Here is a 25,642-nt window from a genome sequence, read left to right as displayed (position 1 = left end):
GTATAATTAACTGGAAATGTGTGGATTAGTATCAACTCGATAGCAATTAGCTATTTTTTACGTACACTTTAAACTGTAAGTTAATGTTTTAACATGCATGTCATAAATGATTGAATGATAGTACTATTTAACATGCATGTCATGAACCATTGATATACTACTAGCTAGTATTTATTAAACAATAATATTGGTATTAGTTGTATTGAGATTGATGTTGTTTAGACCTTAGCTCCTCCTATTAATTATGGAGACGATTGCAAAAAAAAAAAAATGGGAAGGAATATCTGCTAAAAACAAATAGCCTAATTGGTTAACATAAGCAATCCCTTGATAGGAGCTACATGATTCTTAAATAGTTTCTATTCGATGCTTAGTTTTATTAGTTTTGATAGTTCGTGCATTCTGCAAGTATTATTATTATTGATGATGATGATGATGATGATGATGATGGAAAAAAAGAGCGAGTACTGATCCTTTTATTTACCTTCTCTTAGTTAATGTAATGGGAAATATGTGGAGAAACAGGTGATCCTTAACTGAGTTTTCTTTACTTAACCTTTTCTTATTAAATTGGAGTGGCAAATGTTTAGATACAAATGGTATATGTATCATGATTGATTTTATACACCTTTCTTTTTTTACAGATAGCATATGAGAAAACTTCTCGTATTGAATTGAACATATCAAATGGGAAATATATTAGCTATGATTTCTTTTATACTCACTTTTTCTTATTTTTAGATAACATGCATGTGTAGTGTAAAAAGTACGTGAAAAAACCCCAGAAATATAGCATTCAAATTTAGGCTAAAATGAAACATTTTAACGTAAAGTTAACTAAATATGTTTAGTATGAATATGATCCTAAAGAATAGAACAAACTTCCACACTTCTCATTCTCTCCACAAAAAGGAAACATGAAGTGAAAAAGCATCAAACATACTTATAAAAGAAAAAAATTAGAGGATGGGGCACGAAGGATAAATTTTTTGTTAATTCTGTTTGACTAAAAAGAAAGTGGAGATCAATTTAAAGGAAGTTTTTAGTTAAAATGTAAATTATATAAATGTAATCCTATTATTAGTTTAGTTTGCAGCATCAGATAATTAACGTTATTGGACGCTGAATCTAATCGAAGTCCTACGTAGCACTATAAAAAGAGCCTTACTTTTTAAGGACGCAAAAATTGAGACGTGCAAATATTAGCATTGAGAAATTTTAAAAAAAATAACAATAATTTAGAACGCGATAGAAACCGTTGCTAAATTAGGGACAAATTAACTTAGCGTTTTGCTTTTTAAGGACACTTCCATTTGCGTCATCTAATTTTAGTCGGGACACTAATAATAAGAACATCTTTTGAGTAGGGCTGGGGAAAAATACCGAAAAAATGATATATCGCTCGTATCGTATTGAAAAATATCGAAAAATTATCGAATTTTCGATATATCGTAATTTTCGATACGATACGATATCGTATCGAAAACTTTCGATACGATAACGATATGAATTTCCTTATATCGCGATATATCGTTTTGTATCGAAAATAAGATATATATCGAAAATTTTCGATATATCGATATTTTCGATATATATCGATATATATCGAAAATTTCGATATATATCGATATTTAACGATATATCGAATTTCGATACGATATATCGAAATATCGATACGATAACGATATGAAATTTTTTTATATCGAAAGTTCGATATATCGAAATTCGATATATCGAAACTTTCGATACGATAACGATATGAAATTCTTTCATATCGATATTTTCGATACGATACACGATACAACATTTTCGATACGATATATCGTATCGACCCACCCCTACTTTTGAGCGTTGGTGGTATATTTAGAAATTCAAATTAGCGACCTTAGATTTCACTAAAAAATGTCCTTAACGATTTTTATTTTGTAGTGTACCTTTTCATAGGCTTATATATCACAAATCATTTAGTTAGGTTTTAACAGAAAACCGAGTATGAAAATCAACTAGGAAATTAGGCAAGAAGAAATCACATTTTTCTCCACACACGTGCCTCGTACTTATTTAATTCGCAATTACTTAGACTTTCTTAAACAAAACAGTGTATCGAATCAAATTAAAAGTTACAAGTAAAAGATATGGTATAATATATATGGAGTACTCCCTCCGACCCAATATAGTAGATGCATTTCGTTTGGAGAGCATTCGTATTAAAAAATTAATAATAAATAGTTAAAGTGAATAAAAAGTAAACTAAGACAAATAATAATATAGAGAAGATTCTTATCTACATTATTATCTCTCTTACTTTACTTTCTATTGACTTTAACTATTTTTTAGTATCATTTTTTCAATATGAGTGTTAGAAACGAAATGCCTCTACTACAGTGGGATAGATGGAGTATAATACAAAAAAATTGGTGCAAAAAACGTGTAGTAAGTCCTGCCTAATTCAAATAATTCAGATTACTTACGACGAAAAGCAACACTCCTAATTTCAATTTACCATATGTAAGATCAAAGACTTTGCAGAAATATGATTGCTTAACGACTTTATTGATTTGCTTACCATTGTATATACTATTAAAATTACAAATTAATGCATCTACAATTATTACTTCAACATTTTCATCCTAACACGGTACATATTGTAGGGTATTAGTATTTTTCTATACATTTTAGGTATAATTTCGAAAAAGTTCAAACGTTTAGTGTATTAAAATATGTATATTCGCTCCCATTTATGGTTCATCTTATAAAGTTTGATAAATCGTAAGCGTATTACACGCAACATTCTCCGGAGTAGTATTAATTATAATGACAAATATACTCCCTCCGTCCCAGGTTTATAGTCACATTTTATCATAAAAGTCCGTCCTATATTTATAGTCACATTTAGAATTTTTCATATTTGGACATAAAATTTCACCTCATTATTCACTAAAATTACACTCAAATGTCATTATCAACACAAAAATAAACCAAAACAAAAATAAAAAAACCAAAAAGTCAACAAGGGACCCACCTTCAACCAACTCACTTAATTTATTACACATTCTTTCATCTCACGTCATTTATTACACACTCCACCATCTCACTCTTCCATCTCACTTCATTTATTACACACTCCATCATCTCACTTCATTAATTACACACTCCACCAATTCCTTAAAACTCGTGCCCTAACTAAATGTGACTATAAATGTGGGAGTACTATTTTGAAATTATTGAGGAAATTGTAAAATATTCTATTTCAGTGTTTAGTTGAATTAATACAATTGGATATGCTTAATAAATACTCCCTCCGTTCCCGATTAGGAGTCACACTTTGACCGGGCACGGATTTTAAGAAATGTAAAGAAAAGTTGGTTGAAAAAATTAGTGGAATGTGAGACCCATATTTTTATATTAGTTTTATAATAAAATATGAGTGAATTGAGTTAGTGGAATGTGGAACCTACTTACTATTTATGGTAAAAATAAAGTGTGACTCTTAATTGGGGACGGACCAAAATGGAAAAGTGTGACTATTAATCGGGGACGGAGGGAGTAGAATTTATAATTTTACTTTTCAATTGAATTAATACAAGGGATATTGGCATCTAATATAATGAAACTTTCAAAAAGTTGCGTTTTTCCCACGAACTTTAAAATTGACAAATAATATCACGAACTTTACCCCGAGTTTGTTTTTTCCCACGAATGAAAAAAATCATGTTATTTTAATAGATTGAAGAACAATTTTGGAGGGGTGCTTCAAGAAAAACTATCTTCAAAGATTGAAAAACTTGAAGCTCTCAAAATTATTATCGAGAAATTACGAAAAAATCCGTATCATAATATTATTGTGGGAATTTTTTCATTCGTGAGAAAAAATAAACCGGGATAAAATTCGCGGTATTATTTTTCAATTTTAAAGTTCATGGAAAAACACAATTTTTGAAAATTCATAATATTAGACGTGAATATCCTTTAATACAATTGATATGGTGAACAAGATTTCTGGGATGTATGAGGCCCCCAAAAGCCTATAATAGTTTTCTACTTTTCTTGATATAAAAAATGTTTTTAGTAAAGGTCCGGTCAATATGTTTCATAATAATATTTTAAAACCAATTCAAGTTTACTAATTTAATCAGTAATTTATGAAATAGTATCTTTTTTTTTCAGAAAGAGAATTTATGTGTACACTCCAATTTTGATTATGGGCTAAATAAATTGGTAAAATAGTTTAGTTGGGCCACAAGAATATTAAATTTTTGGTCTTTTGGCTTAATGGGTTACCTTTACGAGTATTTATATGAATGCTAATGTATGACAAAAATTTAATTGACTAAACGTTAATTAGCATATCATGAAAATATTGACCAGACTGCTTTGAATAACAAAAGCCAGAAAATAGTTATTCGCTTTCATTTAATATTATTTTTGAATAGGACTGCTTTTACAATTGAGTGTGGGCGAAGCAAAATGAATAAACTAAAAATAGGTGGCAAAAAGGCCCATGATCTATCGCATTAGCATGAAGACAAAAAAAATAGATGATCGATACATATAAAAAAACCCAATAAGAAAAAGAAAAGAAGGGAGGGGACCAAAATCTGTTGTAACACCTTAGGTGATGATTATCGTGTTAGATCAAGAGGAGGCTATGATACGAGCATAAATGAACTCATTCCATGTATCAGGCAGCCCCGGTAGGCACCAATGAATGCAATCGGCATAGGTGGCCGGGTCGGCCTGCTGCTCTTCCGTCAGCATCTTGCCCTGTCGTATCGTGTGGACCGAAGTATGTGCATCTTTCCTATACTCTGACAATTTCGTTATGTTTACAAAATTAACTCCCACTTTCATTGACTGTGTCACGTTCGCTGCTATCCTTAGCAATCTGCGGTCAGTCCCCACATTCAGTGGCATCGTTGTGTTTAGAATCGGACTTGTTTCCTTAGCACATTTGATGCCGTCTGGATTGTTCCAATCCAAGCTCCTTCATAAGAAGGATCAAGACTCAATATCAAATGATTGATTTAATTTTTTATGAAGGTGGTTTCCCAACCTAAAATGATTAATGGAACTACACCTATCTAGTAAAACTAATTTTTTAGCTGTAGGACAAACTTAAAGAGTAAAAAGTAAATGTTGGCGTGGAAGCTAAGGAAGAATAAATGGGGCATGGAGCTTACTTGATGTGAAGAGGAGACATGCTCATGAAGAAGACTTTGGTGCGATTGGGATTAATATTTTTGTCGACCCACTTTGCCCAAGTCCTCAACACTCTCCCATAAGCTACCGGCCTTTCCACTTCATCGTACTCCGTTGCGCCTTTGTCGAACGATCCTCGTCTGGTTGTGACACACAACCAACGTTTATTATCATAATTTTTTGGGTTATCTGCCTATAAATTCCTAAACTTTCGATGGTTTTGCGTACCATCTTTCAAATTTGCCTATAAATTATCAAACTATTCATTTGTTTGATTTTGCAACCAAACTAATGATTTATTCTGATTTTGCAACAAATTAAGATTTCGGCACTAACATAGTTTGATGACTTACTTACGTGACATTATCAAACGTATACCGAAATGATGTCATGTTTTACGCAGCGACAACATCTTATTATACTTGATTATATAATTTCATTTGTTGAATTATAATTTATATTAAGTCATATTGTTGCTAAAATTTTGATATGGTGCAAAATTAGAATAAATCAATAATTTAGTAGTTTAAAGGTCGATTTTAGAGTTGGTAATTTGAGGGGAATTTAGGAATTTACAAGCAAATATTCCTATTTTTTTTTAAGGCATGAGATATATATTTTTGGGGTTAGTGTGACTTACAGAACTTTCATGGAGAAAGTGTTCATCCACCAAATATATGTGTTGAAAATGAGGTAGTCCACGTTCTTCCAATTCTTGCCATGTTTCTTGATTGAACCAGGCATGATTATTCTGTTCAAGATGCTGTGCATGTTTGGATCATCCGAATTTGACTCCACCAAGAATGGTGCCCAATAGAACTCCACTGTGGCATTGTAATCCTGCCAATAAAATTTTATAAGTATTAAAATATAGCTAATTACATCATAATTTTAGTATTTTTTTTCCATTGTCGATAGATTATGATCTTGGAGAAATTATGTATCGTGCAAACAAAAGATTCGACTATTTGAACGGCGTTAGTCCAATATATGTAGCCAAACATGTCTTTAATTTTACACATTTACGTGCCACGTTACAAAATTTAGAAACATAGTCAATTAAAATTATTTTATAATGAGATAGTTAAAGAAAATGTTACAATTATAATATACTACCTCCGTCCCTGAAAATTTATCCCATTTTTCTATTTCCGTCCGTTCCACAAAATTTGTCTCATTTCACTTTTACTATTTTTGACAGTGAACTCCATATTCCACTAACTCATTCATATTCACATTTTATTATAAAACTAATATATAAAAGTAGGACCCATAATCCACTAATTTTTTCCACTGACTTTCCATTATATTTTTTAAAATCTGTGTTGAGTCAAAATAAAACAAATTTTGGATGACCTAAGTAGTAAATTAATTATTTTTTAAAGTTGCTGGATCTTTGAGACCAAACTTCATAACTTTTTTCCATTTCCCTATTAAACTAAAGTTGTAGTAATAAAAAAAATGTTTCATTTGTAATCACATATTGCAACCCCACCTACCACGTTGTACAATATCATGGGTGGTTAGATAGTTAGGAATATTGGACATAATATATTTGTGTGTGTATTGTGTAATATACAGCTCGTATTCGATACTTGTAATTTCAGCAACATTGCGCACCAACTAAATGATTGACAAAGCCTCGAATATGTTCCAATAAAAAAGATACTACATTATCTTATTTTTAATCCTAAAGAAGAAAAAAGATTCAAAGTAAAGACTAAAGAGATTTACGCCCCAGCTTTATTATTATGAAGTATTGTATAACATAAAACTTTTGACTAATTAATAATAACCCTTAGTTATAGCATATACTTTTGACTAATACTAACACTTAGATGTTGTCCTATTCATTGATACATATTATAGATATCAAGGTTTACTTCGTGGACCTTTTTCCGTTTGTTCTGTATTGATCCAATAATTAAATTATACTACAACTAATAATCATAGATTAACACCACCGAATAAAGTAATGAAATCTACCATATCATTTGATTGAGACATAGATAGAGAGTTGTAATTAGCAATAATTGGTTTGAGGTATAAAAATATTACCTCAATTCTGAAAACTGATAAAGATCCATTCTTGTTCAAGCTCTTCCTGCCCGGTGGGACTACGGATTGAACCAAGCAAATCATCGATTCCCATTGATTCCGATTCAACGAGTCCCCGACAAACATCAACCTCTTGTTCCTCATCTTCTCAAGCAGCAGTTTTGCCTTAAATCTAGCAAATTTGTCAACATAATGCAGATTAATTAATCAACTCATTAGTTCAACAACATATAAGGAGAAAGAAAACAACCTAAGGACATCATGATCATACCCAAATGTGAAAAGCAAAAACACAAATCTTTTGAGCAAGTAGTCCTCCACATAATCAAAGAAAAAGTTACACAAATTACAATCATGTTTCCTATTTTGCTAGCAATTAGTTAAAAAACATTATAATGACTGAGACCCACAAAAATGATGAGCACTTTTAGAAATAAATGTGCAAGAAAATAAATGACACTCTAACCACATTACTACTTGCAAGAAATGAAAGCAAATGAACCACACACGTGTTAGAAGTTCAAATCATCCCTAGCAATATATAAGTTCGACCCCTACTCTATTAACATGAGGTCTTTTGGGAAGTGTCAATGATACAAGCCCTATCTTCCATATCACTCATATATTACTAAGATAATGAAAGCACCAGATGATAGGACCTTGGTCAACTGCCACCGATCAACCTCTCGATAAGACGAAGGTCGTATCAGTCAACCATGAGGACTTAGCCCAAAGCAGACTATATTCATGTAAATATGGAGTTCAGGCGTGCATCTGATATTAAATAAGAAAAAAGTGAAAAAGGAAATAAAATGAAGTTAATTACTTGGGCAAAGAACATTCTCTAGGCTGCCATCTCCAATTCTGATACAAAGAATCTCTTCTTCCATTCCTCAAGCAAGTGACCTGCGCCGTCAAGAACTCACACCGATCTTCTTTATAAATGGGGTACGAAGTGTTGTCAAAAACCCAATTCCCATCAAACAAATCACACTCCTCCGGCGGGATTTCAACCCCGTCTTCCTCGTCTTCTTCCTCTTCCTCCTCCTCCACCGGCAACTGAATCATCTTGCTCTCTCCCTTCACTTCCCCTTTTCCATCGTCCGAAACCGCGCCCCCGCCCCCCTCGACTTCCGTCTCCACCACCGTCCTGGCGTTCATGACGACGGAGACGGTGGTGGTCTGGGTGTCGAGGGCCCTCGGGCGGGAGGAGGAGGAGGAGGAGAAGGGGAATTCGGCGAGGGACTTGACGTCCTCGTTGTACATGAAGCAGCCGAAGAGGAAGATGGAGAGGATGACGACGAAGGCGGAGAGGTTGCCGCTGCGGCGGGCGGCGGAGGCGGCGGGCTTCATGGAGAAGGAGGCGGCGGCCGCGGCGGAGGAGAACTTGCGGCGGAGGGAGGGCTGCATGGTGGAGAAGGGATGTGAGAGAAGAAGAAGAAGAGAGATGGGATTGACATGATCGATTCATCTTACTTTTCTTTTTAATAAACAGAGGCGAATCGTTTGTTGTGGAAATTTAGGATTATTTTGAGATGGATTTGGTGAGATGGTGCTGTCAGTGGTGGCGGAGAGGGAGGGAGGTCTTTCTCAGCTGCTTACTTCTGATCATCAGCTTCTAACTACTCTTTGCTTTGTGTGTATTTGCGTGTGATTGTGTGAGAGAGAGAGAGGGAAGAAGAGTTAAGTGAAAGAAATGTTTTTGTTGAGGATGATCGTTTTCAGTCGCACTTAGAAATTGGTAACAAAGTAATCCATATAAATAAAAACTTTTGGGACCGCATCTAAATTAATAGTAAAGTAAAAGAGATAAGGTGAATGATAGTTAAAATAATATAAGTGGACAGTGAATGATAGTTAAAATAATATAAGTGGACAGTGAGACTCACGTTATTATTTGTGTTTAATAATAAGCCCTAGTTATATCAGTTGTACTCCCTCGTCCGTGAAATATTGTCCATATTTGATTCGGCATGGATTTTAATAAATGTGAAGAAAGTGAGTAGAAAAAGTTATTGGAATGTGAGTCTCATATTTATATAAGTATTCTCTCTTTCGCGAATAGGAGTCCCGTTTTTTCATTTTGGTCCGTCCGCGAATAGGAGTCCCGGTTAATAATTACTATAAATGGTAAAGAGACCCCACATTCCACTAACTCACTCCATTCACATATCATTTAAAATTAATATATATACAAGTGAGATTCATATTCCACTAGCTTTCTTTCACCCACTTTTATTAACATTTCTTAAAACTCGTGTGCCGGATAGGAATGTGATTCATATTCGCGGATGGAGGGAGTAAAAGAGATTAGGAGAATGGTAGTTAAAATTGTATTAGTAGATAGTGGGACCCATATTATTATTAGTGTTTAATAATGAGCCCTAATGATATCAGTTATACTCCTTCCGTCCGCGAAATATTGTCCATATTTGACTCGACATGGATTTTAAGAAATGTGAAGAAAGTGAGTGGAAAAAGTTATTGGAATCTGAGTCTCATATTTATATAAGTAGTACTATTAGTTTTATAACAGAATGTGAGTGTAATGAATTAGTGGAAAGTATGACCTATTTACCAAAAATGGAAAAAAACAAAATGAATAACATTTTGTGGACGGATCGAAATGACAAAAGTGAATAATATTTCACGGATAGAGAGAGTAAATAAATTGATGTATATGAAATGAGTTGGAGAGAACTTTGCATAAATGAAAATGGATTATTTTTATGGGACGGAAATGGAAAAGTAAAATATCTCCATTTTTATGGAGCAGAGAGAATAAGAACTAAATTTAGGAAGGGGTAATTTTGTCATTTTAAGTTTTGCTAGTTAGCTACCAAATATTGGGGGAAAAAATCTTCGAATTAAGCTTATGGGGTACATTTGATCTAAATTGATAATCAGTCGCTGGAAAGTTCACTAGTTTGTTTGGTGAACATTTGAAACTAAAACTTTTGCTTCCTCATCAATTTACGCACCTAAATAGAAGTTGACCCATATTTATAACTCTAACTTAGAGTTGTTACAAAGATTAAACTTAAATTAGGTAGGGAAACATTAATTTATTTTGATTGGATGATATAATTGAGCAGATCTCCAATATAAATAAGAGTAGGTGATAAATTTACATAAGAAGTGGAGTACATATAATTGGGACAATTTAGTCGTTTTCATAGTTTCTTAAATCAGGGATTGGTTTATTTTAAGTAAAACAAACATTTTCTTTAAAGTTCTATCTCCGATTTCAAAAATACACAATCCTATAATCATAAAGTACTATAATTCACTTATTTACACTATAATTCACTTATTTACACACATCGTAAATTTATATTTTAGAAATTTGACAGAGGAATTTATATTTTAGAAATTTGACAGAGGATATTGAATCAATCAAAAGAAAATTAACAAAATATAAATGATAAAAAAAATACTCCTATCAAAATTAAATTTTATATATTAAGGAAAGGAAATTGGTTTAAAAAATATAGTTCAATAATATATTTGAAATTATTCTTATATTAATTCCATAATAGAGATCATTGCCCCTGAACTGTATGCCTGGTACGTTCATTCGATTATGGAATAATAATAATAAACATTAAATTAAGTGAAACATCACTATTAATGTTCAAATTTTGTACTCTTAGTATGTATATGCCCTAATACTCCCTTATTCCTTATTCCTTAAAAATATAAACTTTCTATTTTAGTCTTTTACTTAAAATTAATCCTTTTGTCCTTGAAAATTTATTACATGATCTCATCTGTCCATCCCACAAAATTTGTCACAATTCAATTCTTATCATTTTTAGTAGTAGACCTCATATTTCATTATCTCATTTTCACTCATATTTTATAATAAAACTACTCCCTCCGTCCCACTTTAGGAATATTACGTATTCAAACCTGAATATTTTATGAATGATTGCAGAATTATTTGAATTTGTTAGTTAGTTCATATACTTGTAGTTTTTAAAAATACAACATCAACTTATATGCCATCATCTACTAACAAAACTAACAAATATTGGTTCTTCCTTTAGTTATGCACTTACTTTTAAATAAAATAAAGAAGATAAGTAAATGAACTTAAACACATTGTTTAAATTTAGGTTTAGTATAATGAGAAAAAAATACAAGTTGTATGTTTTACTTTTACATATAATATATTTAGCATATTTTTAAAATACATAAATAAAAAATTTAGACAAAGCCCAGCCCAGCACAGGTCCACTTGACAAGTGGACTCGGGATGGGCCAGGCCTAGCAAAAATTTAAAAAGCCTGACCCAGCCCAACCCAACCCGCCTTATACATGGGTCTGAGCTGAGCTGGGCCTCAATATAGGTCGGCCTCGGTAGGCTTGGGCCAGGCCGGCCCACATGACAACTCTAATTACACCTCTATACGTGTATTTATCTTTTCTCTGAAAACAACTTACACCCATTTAAGGAGAGGGGTTTCAAATGTCGTATGCAAGAGATAGATGTGTGGACTTAATTTACTCTTCATCACTCTATAATTCAAACGAATTATAAACACAGGTGAGTGAACTAATAATATTTGAAATAGTAATTAGGTGGATGATGCTGTTTGGTTTGGTTAGGTGTTTCTCTTTTTAAACGAGTCTCAACTCTCACGTGGAGTTGTTGATCATGGTTGAATATCATGAGTACATAATTAATATAATCATGTTGTTTCAGCATCGCTTGGCTCTATAACAAGTTCGACAAGGAAATTTTTTGTTCCGATTTTAGAACCGTACCAATAGATTTTTGCTGATTTCGATTTCGATTCTCAAATAAGTTATGTTAAGGCCTAAAATACACCAATTATCAACTTTAAATATAGCAAAAAAAAATAAAATACATGAACATTTAGTATATACTCCTTCCGTCCGCTATTAAGAGTCTCATTTTTTACGGCACGGGTTTTAAGAAATATTAAGAAAAATTGGTGGAAGAAAAGTTAATGAAATATGGCTCTCACTTTTATATATTAGTTTTAAATGAAATGTGAGTGGAATGAGTTAGAGGAAGGTGAGACCCTATTACCATTTATAGTAAAAGTGAACCGGGACTGACAATTTTTGGCACGATACGATAACACGACACGAAACTGCACGAAATTAATGGGTTTGGGTTAAGGCTTATTGGGTTCGTGTCCTTATCGGGTCGACACGTTAAGAGCATGAAAATTTCATGTTGTGTTCGTGTTACCCGTTAAGAAATTATGTTTTAATATTATTGCTTTTTACCATTATTTTAAATACCTAAATTTTGTGTCGTGTTCGTGTTGGATTTTGTTGTTTTCAATCCATTGATCTTATTATTCATCAAACTAGATTGTATATCATATTTTAAGTTCCTAATCAGATTCAAGGGTAGTTGTTATCTTGTTGTTATTATATTCTCACTGTGTTATCAGGTCGTGCAGTTATAGTGTCGTTATTGTGTCGTGTTGATCCAAGATGGTTCATGTCGTTAATGAGTTCGTGTCGGGTTCGTATCGTGTTCGGGTTTGAGGGTAACATGTCGTGTTCGTGTTTGAGATTTTCTTAACGGTCGTGTTCGTGTTTATCATTATTGGGTCGTGTCCTTATCGTGTTGACACGATAACGACCCAACACGCACGATTTGTCATCCCTATGTGGACATATTAAAATGGAAAAATTGGACTCCTATTCGCGAACAGAGGGAGTAGTATCTAATTTCTCACGATGGCGCTGGCAATTTTGAATAACAATGAGATGATAAGACATAACTAGACACTAGCGTTAAAATGGTAGGCCAACGAATCAAAAAAATTACTATCATTTTATTGATTAATTATGTGAATTTTTTATATGTAATTTCAATTTTTTTTCCATTCTTCTTATTTTCAAAGTATCTCTTCGGTCTACTGCTAGATGACTAATTCCCCGTTCCAATGGTCAGGGCACCAAGCGGTTGGGAGGTGACTAATGCTTTGTTCCATTCAAAGATCCATATAGGCATGGTCATGGATTGAACCTTTTTATTTCCCTTCTAACATGCAACCTCCATCTCTCTCAAACAAACACTCTTCCATGATTCCATCTCTTCTAAACCTCCTAACAACCAGCATTGTGATGGCCTAATTGGAGAGGAGATGAGCAGATAGTAAATAGTACTAGTTGTCATGGTAGAGGGATAGAATTAGAATTTAGCCCATTTTCATCTGTGGATTTGGGCCTCTCTCATTTTGTTGGGCCACCCATGCAGAGGGTATTAAAATCTTTAGAAGACTGGGCCTTTTTCATCACATCTGTTGGGCTTCCTTTTAAAATTTGTTTGTGGGCTTCCACTTTATTTTTGGAATTTATATCTTCAAAGAAGTTTAAGCCTAAAGATTTAGAGGGTCTCTGACTCTTGGTTTTCGATCTTCGGCCTCAGAAAATCGAATAAATTTATGGACTTAAAAATCATTAATTCAATGGAGTGGGTCTGATTTATTTGAGTTGAAGGTTTAATATCTAATTACTCGTTTAAGACTCGGATTTGATTGATCCCAAAATAGTTAAATCACATAATTTAATAGTATCACACGTTTAAGCTCTCGATTTATTCAAATCAACTAATCAAAGTAATGATTTGAGGTCTCAAGGTTAATCTCAAAGGAAATAAACATCTTGATTTCATTAGTTCCAAAATTAATCATATGATTGAATTAGACCCAAGGTTTAAATTATTAATTTTGATTTGTCTTAAGGTAATTAAATCATACGATTTCATTTAGGGGTATCGAAACGGGTACCCACAGGTATCCGAACCCGATTTTGCGGATATCCGAACCCGATAAGCTCAATATTTTACTACCCAATTGAAGGGGTTGGCAGCGGAAGCGTGCATTCAACATAATATTTTTGATATATTTAGCAGATTATTTAGACAAATTCTATTCACGTAATTATCTCATGTATCATGGTCATAACTTGAATTAAACATGCTTTTCTACGGAGTATGAATTATACCTTTAATGATTCTCCAAAGAATCGAAGATTGCTCGCGACTTCTCCACGTGAGGCGTTGAGTACTAGACCACAGATCTTCTGACTAGTTCCCGACCTTGTATTCCGATATCAGTGTGGGTTGATCTCACCGAAAACACTAGAACTTAAATAAAGAAGACAGAAAAATCTCTCACGGAAAAGAGCTGAAAATCGTCAACTCCTATTTTTTTTGGGAGGCAAAAAATTTTAATTAAAAATTAATGTGTTATTTCTGTCTCATTTATTATCATATTTATATTGGGTGCATATTGGGCCTAGTCAGGGATCTATGGAAGGTTTTGGATATGGCCTCACCCAAGAGCTTTTTACTAATTAAATTGAACCCACAATTTAATATAAGCATTTATTGGAATATTATAAACAGCCACTACAGAAATAATATTGCACTGTCCATCCAAATCCGAAATTACAAGTAATCCTGGTTTCCACTTTTTGTTATTTATTTTCCGCGCTTAAGATAGAAATGTCCGCTAATTAATTAGTGTCTGCCATGAACTTAATTGATCAACATCTTTTTAATTCCAAGAGTGAACTTAGCAAAAACACTTATTTATTATTCATAGAGTAATTAAACTCCAACTAGCTAGGTTTCGAAAAATAAAATCTTGTTTCAAGCTCCTCTTAGGGACATTATCAAACGAGATTCACCTCGCGCACGATTTAATATAATAGCAATCCTAGCGCCGCTAGATATTAATCACCACTATCCTATATATCAAGATTATTGGGTTGCGAAAACCCCACACCATTTGATAAGTCAAAGTAGTGCATAATCAATACCGTATGTTCAATGCTAACGTACATTGATTAAGAAACAAATTATATCAAGACCTCGTCTTTCAGTAGATAGCATAAAGACAATTTTTGTTGTTAGATCCATTCAGTGCTATAACACACCAACAGCATCTTATTTCAGTAAGACTTAAAAATAATCGGACTGACATTACAACCTTTCATGACAGATAGTTTAAGCCTATCTGGGTTGTGAAATTCTTCTTTTTCTTTGTTCAGAACTGACCGGATTACCTTAAAATGGACGACGCCCATAATTGGTCTACTAAAACAAAGATTTGTTATACGTTTAAACATGCAATAAACAACTATTAAAATTAAAACAACTACGACAAAAATGATCTCTTTTAAGTTCTTTTAAGTATTCTCATTAATTATCACTGATTTTTTTTTTCACTATACCAATTATAAAAATTGATTAGGGCACAATGCCAACTGTAGTATTTGTTTCAAAGCAACTACGCATTTTCAAGTAAGTATTACTACTACTATAAATGAAAACCAAAAGAATTACTACTACTATAAATTTACTATAAATTTAGGTAGTGTTACCATACGGATCATTATATGCCATAAATAATATAATCAAACAAAAGAGTTTTAACAACATTCAATCATTCGAAAGGTGATTTCTAGTATACAAATTCTAGCACCAATCCCGACACGTATGGTTATACGGGTATGTTGACATTTTTCTGTTGATGCTTTTTTGTGATTTGTTGACATTTTCCAATGATCCAGATCATAGTTTTGAGTTTGTACAATATTTAGAGCTTTCATTTAATCACATTCATGTGTACCAATATATGTTTGTATTGTTATTCATCATTACAACTGTATATAAATAGTACTCCCTTCGTCCGTCATTAGGAGTCCCGACCATTTTAGTCTGTCCACAATTAGGAGTCCCGGTTCAATTTTAACTGTAAATGATAGGTAGACTCCACATTCCAATAACTCATTCCACTCATATTTTATTATAAAACTAATATATAAATAGGTCTCAAATTCCACTATATTTTTCTACCCACTTTTCATTATATTTCTTAAAACTCATACCGAACTCAAATAGAACTTCTAATGGTGGACATTATATATGTGGGTGTACATATAGTATACGTGCATGTGTTGTCCATATAAAATTATAATATATGTGTGTGTGCGCTATTGTGTTGTATATAAAATGAGAAAAAAATCAAAAAGAAAAAAATAGAAATAATTAAAGTTTATCGGGCATTAAATATTTAAAACTAATTAACTAAAATAAAAAAAAAATTGAAAACTCTAGTCCTAAAAATATCAAGTATTATTGGGATTATCGGGTATACCCATATTCGCAAAACTTCAAAACCTACTACCCGATCCCACCCCATTTCCCGCTATCGTCGGGTAGTGGGTACCCGATACCCGGGTATCGAATCAGGATGGGAATTACCCGTTACCAACTACCCATTTCACCACCCCTGATTTCATTAGACCAAAGAGAATTACATATTCTGATTTAATTAGTCTTCTGTATTTAAATCCTTCGATTTAATTAGTACGAAGGAATGTTAGAAATCTCTTATAGTACTAGTAGTACTACTAAATAAACTGGCTAAGCTTATATATCGAGGAAAAATATGAACATAAAAATCTAAATATGTCAAATAAATTAGCCATGAACATATTTATAGCCGTTCTCCATCATATCTCATTCAATTTTGCACAAATTTTACTTTCAGAAGAATAAAATTTTATGTTTTACGTATTTTATTATAACTTAATTATTATAATTGTTTCTGCACTTCTGTTGTATTTTTTAAAGTTGAAAATGTCAAATATAACATTAATGGTAATTATAAACAAACTACGAAAATTATTGTATACTCTTTTTTTTTATTATAAGGAACATATACGATTACAAATGTGAATAATCGTCATTCAAATTATAATTTTTCTCTAAATTGTGATCATCTAAATATTTTCAAACTGATCAAATATAAAAATAAAAGTATAGCTTTCTAATTTTTTACAATTATCTTATAATGTCAAAATCAAAATTAATATAACAGAATTATAATTTAATAATAAAATGACATTGTTTTAAACAAAATAATGTCATTCTATTTTAAATGTTAATTAATAAGTACTACTAATACTACAATTATGGCAACCAAATTCGTACATTAACGTCATTCTAAAATTTTCATATAAAATCAAACAAAAGCAATATTCTTTCAGTTTTGGGCAAAGGAGGTGGACGAATAATACCAAGGAAAGAAAAGTCAAGAATTAGAAAAAAAAATCGAGGATGTGCAATTCTAGTTAGGCGGCTGCAATAAAGATATATAGATTTAATAATTGAGTGTTTTCTATATGGGACCCACACTTAGAAATTTTATTTAAATCCAATTCTTCTGGTTTGTGAATTAAGTAATTGGTTGATGTGTGTTGAGGCAACAATAATGGATTTCTCCACCCAATCCTATCCAAGTCAAAAACACACGGCTAATCCTGTCTTTAACAAGAAAAATCTTCTCGATCTTTTTATTTACTATTATTATTTATTTCTTGAGTTAAAAGAATAGTCTCCACTCTCATTTGTCATATTTTCTCATTTTTAAGGGTTTCCAAGTAGGAGTATTTGTAACAATAGAGATTTTACACATTAAGTCATATAAAATATCAAAATTTCGATAATATTAGCATGAATAAAAATTCTTATAATGAACAATATTTTCTTTATCAAAATGAATTTATCAGTATTATTTTATACTTGAGCAGCTCATGCATATGGTGTATAAGTATATACTATTAAATATTAATTTATAATTATTTCATTTGTCTTTTTTTAAGTAATGCCACCGTCCTTATCGATTTCGGATGCTTTGGTCACCTTTCTTTCAAGATCGTGATCCACCTTTTAGCTCCACTAATCCTAAATGTTGATAAATTAATTGGATTTATCAACTATTTGTTGGTCTACTTTGGTATATAAGATAGTGACTCACCCCACTTGGTAGACTTCTACATCTTCCATTACCTATTTTTTATTTTTTATTTTTTATTTTTGTTTCGTGTGTGTTTCATTTTCTTTTGCTTTTGTCTAGGATTGGATAAAGTAAAACTAATTTTAAATACTATAAATTAGAAACTATTTTAAACTCCTGGACCGGGAAGATTTACAGCAGACTTATCATTTAGTTGTCATTTATAGCGGTCTTATGATTAGATTCCATAAGTGTATTTTATTATATTTAATATATTATTTTTCACATCAAATTCATCGTATATTTTTTTTGTCACAACTCATTCTATAATAGTTCATACAAAGAGAGTTTTGTAAGGTAACCACACATATGTAAATGAGTAATCCTTTGTCATGTAGTCTAATACTAGAAATTATAGTAATTTCTTTTTAGTGCTGGATTGTAAAAGAGATTTGGACCTCTTAAATAGTCTAGATAATCATATTCAAATCTAACTTTGGTACATATAATCGAACAATGAAAGTCCAGACTGAAATTATACCCTCACTTCGGAAATTGAAAGAAAATTTGTGCAAAAATAGTGAAATCATATCTAAAGAACTATTGATTTCAAATAGCGAACTATGATTAAATTTTGCATTTTCACATGTTATTCATCTAAAGAATCATTGATTGAGAATATCATGATCCTATTATCGAATTTTGTATTTTCTCGTGAATTTAAAGTTTGATCATAAAAATCATATGCTTGATTGTGTTTGTGATTTTCCATATCTGACAAATTGCACGAAATCGAATCGTTTTGGATAGATATAGTTCATGCCTTTTATTTGTTACTATAAGATTAAAATTCATCTTGTTTTTAACGAAAGTTAGAATTAAGTTTTCAATGTCAACATTTGTTACTCATCTTTATCAAATTTCTTTCTTTTCTACAATTGGATTGAATTTAGTAAAGAACATTGCATGAATTCATAAAGGTCACTTCTCGCACTGATTTCAGAAATAGAGAAATTCAGTCCTCACATTTATTCATCACTTTAAATATGAGAATTACATGAACTTATAATCTCCTATATATTCATATGAAAAAAGAAATAAACTAAATAATCTCATCTCCCAATCTAAAAATTGGTCTCATCAATCACCTCTTTCATCAGTAACTATAGCTAGAGATATGGTGTTAAAAATGTAAGAATCAGAAAGAATATGATCAAACCCTAATTAAAGATCATCTCAAACCAATTTTCCCGCCATCAGAGCCTTTTCTCTCAAGCCACTATCTGCTCCTGCTCTATGTACATTTGCTCGAGCCATTGCGGAATCATCGCTGTGGTCGTCGTCGTCTCGTGCCCGCCCTGCCTCTGCTGCGGGCTATACATCCCCTGCCTCCTCGTCGGGCTGTACATCCCCGCTGCCCCAGCCGGGACGTCTTTCACCAGCGTATTAACCCACGACACGTCCGGCTCGCCTACATCCGAATGAGCCGGGGCTGCATTCGCCCCAGTTCGAAAACCAAACGAGGCCGATTTCCTAAGCTTGTTCACTTCTTCACCATTGAAGCCCCATTCTAGCTTCCCGTCGGGAGCGCCCCACTCAGAGTGCTTCTGTGGCACGAGACCGGCCGGGGAATTGGGTGTCGGCCCGTAACGGTATCCATTGCCGCCGCTGCGGTCAATAAAGCTCTGGCTCCGCTTCGTGAAGGCGGCTGACCGTGAATTCATGACCGCGGCAGCAACTGCAGCGGAGGAGTCGAACCCGTATGGCGAGGGATTCCTTGATGGCGAAGACGAGACGTTCATCGGGTAGCTTGCTCGGAGTTGGTTCATATTCTGTCGCATCTGAAGGCCCGTCGGGGACTGCATCTGCGAGCTTGTGGTGTTGTTGATCTTCGGCGACAGTCCTTGCAACTGCGACAGCATAGACGGGTCGAGAGATCCGAATATGTCGTCGAGGTTCGTAGGCGTCAGATCGGCCATCCGTGTGGCAGGGCACGCACGTGTAGTGATACGTCCTCGGATCACGCCTCCTCGCATTCTCCCCAGGGTGGACAAACGGGCACTCGGTCCAGTCGTGAGAGTACGCCCTCGAGCAAGGCTTCACCTTAAAGCTGTACATCCTAAACTCATCACTGCCATAAACACCCGTGTTTATATCCGGTAACGGTATATCAATCGGATACTCCCTGTTCTCACTCGTAGCCAACGCCTGCTTCTTGCTCCCCTCTTCCTCCCCCTCGCTGGTCACCCCGTTCAGCATCATCTCCAACTGCCTCCTTCTCGGACTGGCCGAGGATCTCACACACGGAGCAATGAGATCACCGGGCTTCCTCCCCGAAACATCCACGATGCTGGTGTCAGCAGAGGCAGCCATCAACAACTCAACAACCTCCGCAGACGACCACGAGCCACCAGCAGCAGCGCAGTGGAGGGCCGTGGCACCATCCAAGCCACACGCCCTATTCACATCAACTATCCCGGTTGCGATTATATATCTCAAAACCTCAGTATTTCCATACAAAGCAGCAATCATGATAGGAGTTCTCTCCTCATACCCCATCTTCTTCGACCCAAAGCTTCTTCCATACCACAAACTCACTTCATCAACGTCACGGCCTCGCTGCTCGACCTCATGTACAAAGCCATCCAAATCGTCCGTGGCCGCAAATTCGAGCAGCTTCGAGCAATTATTGAGCCTTCCCACAGCCTCCATCTCCAAATCAGAAGAGCCGTGTTTATTCTTTAAATCACTACACATCTAAAACCTGAATTGAAACAGCAGATGCACTTAGCACAAGAGAATGAATCAAAATAATCAACAACAAAATCAAACATATGTAGATACTTTATAGATTATAACAGTTATAGTTGTCTTGACAGGCTGGTTCAGCTAATAAAAACAAATACTGATATTTTTTCCTCGGAGAAACCAAAGATTTATCCAACCATACATACAGACAGGTTGTCAACAGAAACAATCAATCAAGAAACCCCAATTAATCAAGAAACGCTTTACAAATCACTATTCCAATTTCCACAACATCAAACCCTCAATTTTAAAACAAGATACACAAATAATTCCATATACAGGACCAAACCCAAATCTTGAAACTTGAAAGCAAGAAATTCATCGAAATACCTCTAGCAAAACATTATAAAAATCGAATCTTTATCGTTAAAATAGCAAGAAATCCATCGAAATACCTCTACCAAAACATTATAAAAATCGAATCTTTAACTTTAAAATAGACAACCCATTCAAGCCCCAAAATAAGAAGAAAGAAATCGAATACTTATTTAACTAGACATAGAAAAGGTATGCTATTACAAACCTTTGTTAATAAGAAGAATTTGGGAGGATGACTTTTTAAACCAACGAGGGTTATATGAATGATGATTTGAAAGTTTATAGGCGGAGTATTGAAGCTATATTATAAACACACAAGTGTGTGTATTATATATTTCAAGAATTTCACAAAAAGGTTTAGTATTGGAAGGAAGGGAGTAGGAAGTTGTGACTTTTCTTCTTGCTTCAATTATATTAATATTTTATTCCAATTGTTTCTAAAATGGTCAAAGTCAATCTTCAAACATGGGCCCAACGGAACACCGATTCTGTGTGGTTCAAATTTTAATTTCAATAGGCGAAATGCAAATGCAAATGAAATGTGAATGCACATGAAATGAAATGCAAATGCGAAATGAGAATGTGTGGGTGGGGCCCAGATGAGTACTCAGAACCCAATTTCGACCGCCATAGCGGGATTGTCTGGTCACGTGTGGGGTTCACTTTGCTGGAATCTGATAAATAAGATAAAATATCCAGCCGGCCATGCGACGCGTGTAACTCAATATATTACTCCTACTACTAACTTTTTTGGTCTTTATATAATTTGCAAAGATAATAATAATAGTGATTGAAATAAGGAATTTTGGTCACTTTGTTACCAATCTTTTTTAAAATTCAGAATTTTAACGTACTTAATATGGATTACTCTATATTACTCTCTCTTAGTTCCTCTATAAGTAATTAATTTATTTGAGAATCTAAATATTTATTAAATTAATTAGAAATTGAATGAAATACTTTTTCCATTGCTTCAATTTTTCATTTTTGTCTGGTCGTCCCTTATTTATTGTCTCATTTCGCTTTTACTATTTTTAGTAATTGATTATACATTCCATTAACTCATTTTCTCTCACATTATAAAATTAATATATAAAAATATGACTCGAATATCACTAACCTTTTCAACTCATTGTCTTTTACATTTTAAAAATTCGCGCCAGGTCAAAGTGGGACATATAGTTGGGGACGGAGGGAGTATACTTCCTTCGTCCCACTCTAAGTGAAGCATTTGTAATTCAGCACACATGATTTTATGTAGTGTTGTATTGTGAGTAAAGTGCAAAGGATAAAGTAAGAAAGAGTAAAAAAGTAGAGCGAGTGGTGTTTCTATATTTAGAATTGTGCCATTTAGAGTGGTACATCCCTAAAAATAAAACGTGTTAGTTAGAGTGGGATGGGGGGGGGGTTGGTTTTAATTTTTGTTTTTTGGCTAAAAATGAAAATCAACTATTTATAATAGGACAATTAGAAAAAAAAATCATTTATAACAGGAGAAGTATATAATTTTCAAGTTACTTTAAGTAATGACAGAAGAAGAGAAGTGAGCACATTAAGTAGGGAGACTTTTGTATAGTCACTAAGCTATTTAAGTTAGTTAAATTTGGATAGAAAGGTACTCTCTTTGTCCCTCGTAAGTGATTCACATTTTTTTGGGATTGTCCAAAGCTAAGAAAGTTATTTTCTTTTTTAGCATTCTACTTAAAAAGGATTGCACAAAGTATACAAATAGTATATTTGGGATGTGATCAATTGCTAACTTTTTTAAGTTGCTAACTTGTTAACTCATCAATGCAGTGTATTAAAAATGTCAACACATAATTTTGTTCAACTTCAATATAATGTGTTGATATTATGTGTTGACATTTTAATGTCACCGTGTTTACATTTTTAATACACAACATTGATGAGTTAACAGAGTTAACAATTTAAATAGTTAGCAATATAACGCACCCTAGCGTATTTTATCAATTAATTGACCGGAAAAGTTGAAATGATTGTGTGGTTGAATTTACTAAGCATTCTTTTCGTCCTGTTTTAAGTGATCAATTTTTTTTAACATATAATTTATAAAACTACTAATATTTGTTAAGTTAAATGAAAAAAAATATAAGTAAGAAAGTGAATATATAATACAGAGATAAAATGTAACGCCCCACTTTTTCAAACCCTAATTTTTGGGTTATAAAATTTTTGCATTAAATGCCTTAAATGCTATGATATGTGAATTATTTGATGAGTAATTAATTGCATAGTGTCTTTGTGACCTAATTGCGTATGAGAATTGAGATTGAGTTGAATAGTCAACTTGTTGAAATGTTGACGTGGCTATTGAATAGTCAAAGATGGGAAAAATATGACGTGGCCGTTGAAAGGTCAATGCGTTGAGAAAATGAAGTGGAAGTGAAGAAATGATTGATTGGGTGTGAATATTTGATGCGGAGAAATATAATTGTGGGTGAATTATTTTCCTAAGGGATGAGTGAGAATTAAATAGGAGCATTATTAAATCATGTGGAATTTTCGGCCATCATGATTATTGGAGAAGAAATCCTATTTTTCTTGGATTTAATTATTTGTTTGGGATAATTATCCAAATTAAATCCAAAGTCCAAATACTCTATAAATCCTACATGGAATTTTCGAACCACCACTTTGATTTTCCCATGAGATTTTCGAAAATCTCATATATTGGAGAAGAGGGAATTATTTATTTATTTGATCTCTTATTTATTCTACTCCATGAATAAATATAAATATGCTAGAATATCTTACCATATCTTGCCAAATCTAAGAAGATATTGCATATCCTAATTAAATTAGGATTTGAAATTCAAATCCCTTGGAAGATTTGAAAAAGTCACGCCTATTTCCTATTAAATTGGGGAGTTTAATTATTATTTTTCTTGCTCCGTGATATATTATTCTACTCCGTGAAATATTTGAATTTAAATTATAGGCTAATTAAATAGCCTATAATTTTCGAAATCCCCATGCTTCTCAACGGATTCAACGCCAATCTCTATGATATCTCTACCAAATCTTCCAAATCTTGATTTATTTAATTATTGGATATTATTATTTGGCACTCTATAAATAAGAGAGAGATCTAACCCTAGCATCACAAAACCGGCGCCCACTCCCCCAAAATTTCGAAACTTCTCTCCCCACTCTCTCCAAATTTTCTTCAAGTTTTCTTCAAGATTTCTTCATCAATTGAGAAGAATTCAAGTTGAAGTTCAAGATTTTATTGAAGAATCAAGGCTATAACTTGTTTCTACCGATTGTTCTTTTGGAAAAGGTACTTTAATCTTTGATCTCCTCTTCTTCTACCGATCAATCGGTGTTCTTGTTTCCACATGCATATAGATTGAGTGAAGGGGAAATTAATCGGTGAATTTTTGGGATACATGTATGTGAGTGTGTGTGTGCGAGACCGTGTGTGTGTGTGTGTGTGTGTGTGTGCGTGCACGCCTCGGTCGGCGTGCACATGTGTGGTGTTCGTGTACGTGTGTTGTGTGTGTGGAACACTCATGCGTGACACGATTTAACGGTGAATTTGGAGTTGTTATTTGAATAAAAATGATATGCTAATCATACTTTGATTTTGATTGATGATTTTGAAAATAATCGATGGGAAAAAGGGAAATATGGGAGACATGCATGATTTGAGATCAATGATTGAAACTGATTTATGATACACCTAATTTAAAGGTGATACTTCGCGCTCTCAGCGTGATAAACGAGGAGAAGAGAATACTTTCGAGATAAGCCGACGAGGTGGGCTTTCTTTTAAAATAAGGACATTGTCCTAAACTGATATTGATGAAAATGAGATATGTGTTATCATGCCTTGATTTGTTTTGTCGTGCCTATCCCTCGTGGCTATGCCACTATTGATTTAATCGAATTCGGATCCTTGTAGAGCCGCAAACTCTACTTGGGTTAGTGTACACCAATGTTAGACCGAGTGTCAGCGTACGGGTTGGCCGGTCTAGTGACCTGGATTGCGGCCGCACTCCTTGTCATGTAGAATGAGGATATGGTAAACGTCGATGAGAAAAATGGTTGCGCGACCGTGATATTTGAGAAAGAATATATTTTGGTGCCTCGGGTCTTTCTAAAGTTAAAACCCCGATGGACACTTGAAAATGGCATGATAACTATAATTGTGATAAAACTGTTTTCGGCATGAGTCCACTGAGTATGTTTATAGTACTCAGCCCTGCATGTGTTTTCCCTATGTGCAGGTTGAGCGGTGACGAGCGGGCGGCGGTGTTGAGTAGGAAATAATAAGATGATCTGTTGGTACTTTAAGTGTCGTTGTGTCTCCATACATAGCCTCACTTCTCTCTTGATCGCTTCCGCTATATTATGAAAACTTGTGATCTATTGGTTGGGTTGAATACTTTTATTTCGTGGGAGTATTTTTGGATATGGAACACTTGAGAATATTTTGG

The 25,642-nt window shown here is 33.6% G+C and overlaps 2 protein-coding genes across 3 annotated transcripts; both read right to left on the bottom strand.

Moving 5' to 3' along the window:
* Nucleotides 1–4,379: 4,379 nt before the first annotated feature.
* On the bottom strand, nt 4,380–8,973 carry LOC125186356 (xylan O-acetyltransferase 1). 2 transcript variants are annotated; one of them, XM_048082707.1, is made up of 6 exons: nt 8,734–8,972; nt 8,084–8,661; nt 7,258–7,429; nt 5,840–6,039; nt 5,181–5,339; nt 4,380–4,984 (listed from the first exon to the last, which is right to left on the bottom strand). In XM_048082707.1, exons 2-6 carry the CDS (start codon nt 8,608–8,610, stop codon nt 4,636–4,638), a joined length of 1,407 nt encoding a protein of 468 aa, XP_047938664.1. In that variant the 5' UTR covers nt 8,611–8,661; nt 8,734–8,972; the 3' UTR covers nt 4,380–4,635. The 2 variants fall into 2 exon arrangements, with proteins under 2 accessions (XP_047938664.1, XP_047938663.1); XM_048082706.1 differs by having other exon boundaries at nt 8,084–8,973.
* A 10,089-nt stretch (nt 8,974–19,062) lies between these two features.
* On the bottom strand, nt 19,063–21,538 carry LOC125188840 (zinc finger CCCH domain-containing protein 29-like). The gene is given in 3 exon segments (XM_048085902.1): nt 19,063–20,047; nt 20,049–20,820; nt 21,388–21,538. Coding segments are annotated over 2 exon segments (1,485 nt in total). The 5' UTR covers nt 20,814–20,820; nt 21,388–21,538; the 3' UTR covers nt 19,063–19,327.
* Nucleotides 21,539–25,642: the final 4,104 nt, after the last annotated feature.

Source organism: Salvia hispanica, chromosome 5, assembly GCF_023119035.1.
Source record: "Salvia hispanica cultivar TCC Black 2014 chromosome 5, UniMelb_Shisp_WGS_1.0, whole genome shotgun sequence".
Taxonomy (NCBI): Eukaryota; Viridiplantae; Streptophyta; class Magnoliopsida; order Lamiales; family Lamiaceae; genus Salvia; species Salvia hispanica.
Note: the sequence above shows the minus strand (reverse complement) of the source record. Positions and strands in the feature narration are given on the sequence as shown.

Coding starts and splice junctions, on each gene's coding strand:
- LOC125186356 (XM_048082706.1), bottom strand. CDS start 8,667: ATGCAGCCCTCCCTCCGCCGCAAGTTCTCCTCCGCCGCGGCCGCCGCC. Junction 5,340..5,839: donor ACTTTCTCCATGAAAGTTCT/GTAAGTCACACT, acceptor TGTCACAACCAG/ACGAGGATCGTTCGACAAAG. Junction 4,985..5,180: donor ATGTCTCCTCTTCACATCAA/GTAAGCTCCATG, acceptor CTTCTTATGAAG/GAGCTTGGATTGGAACAATC.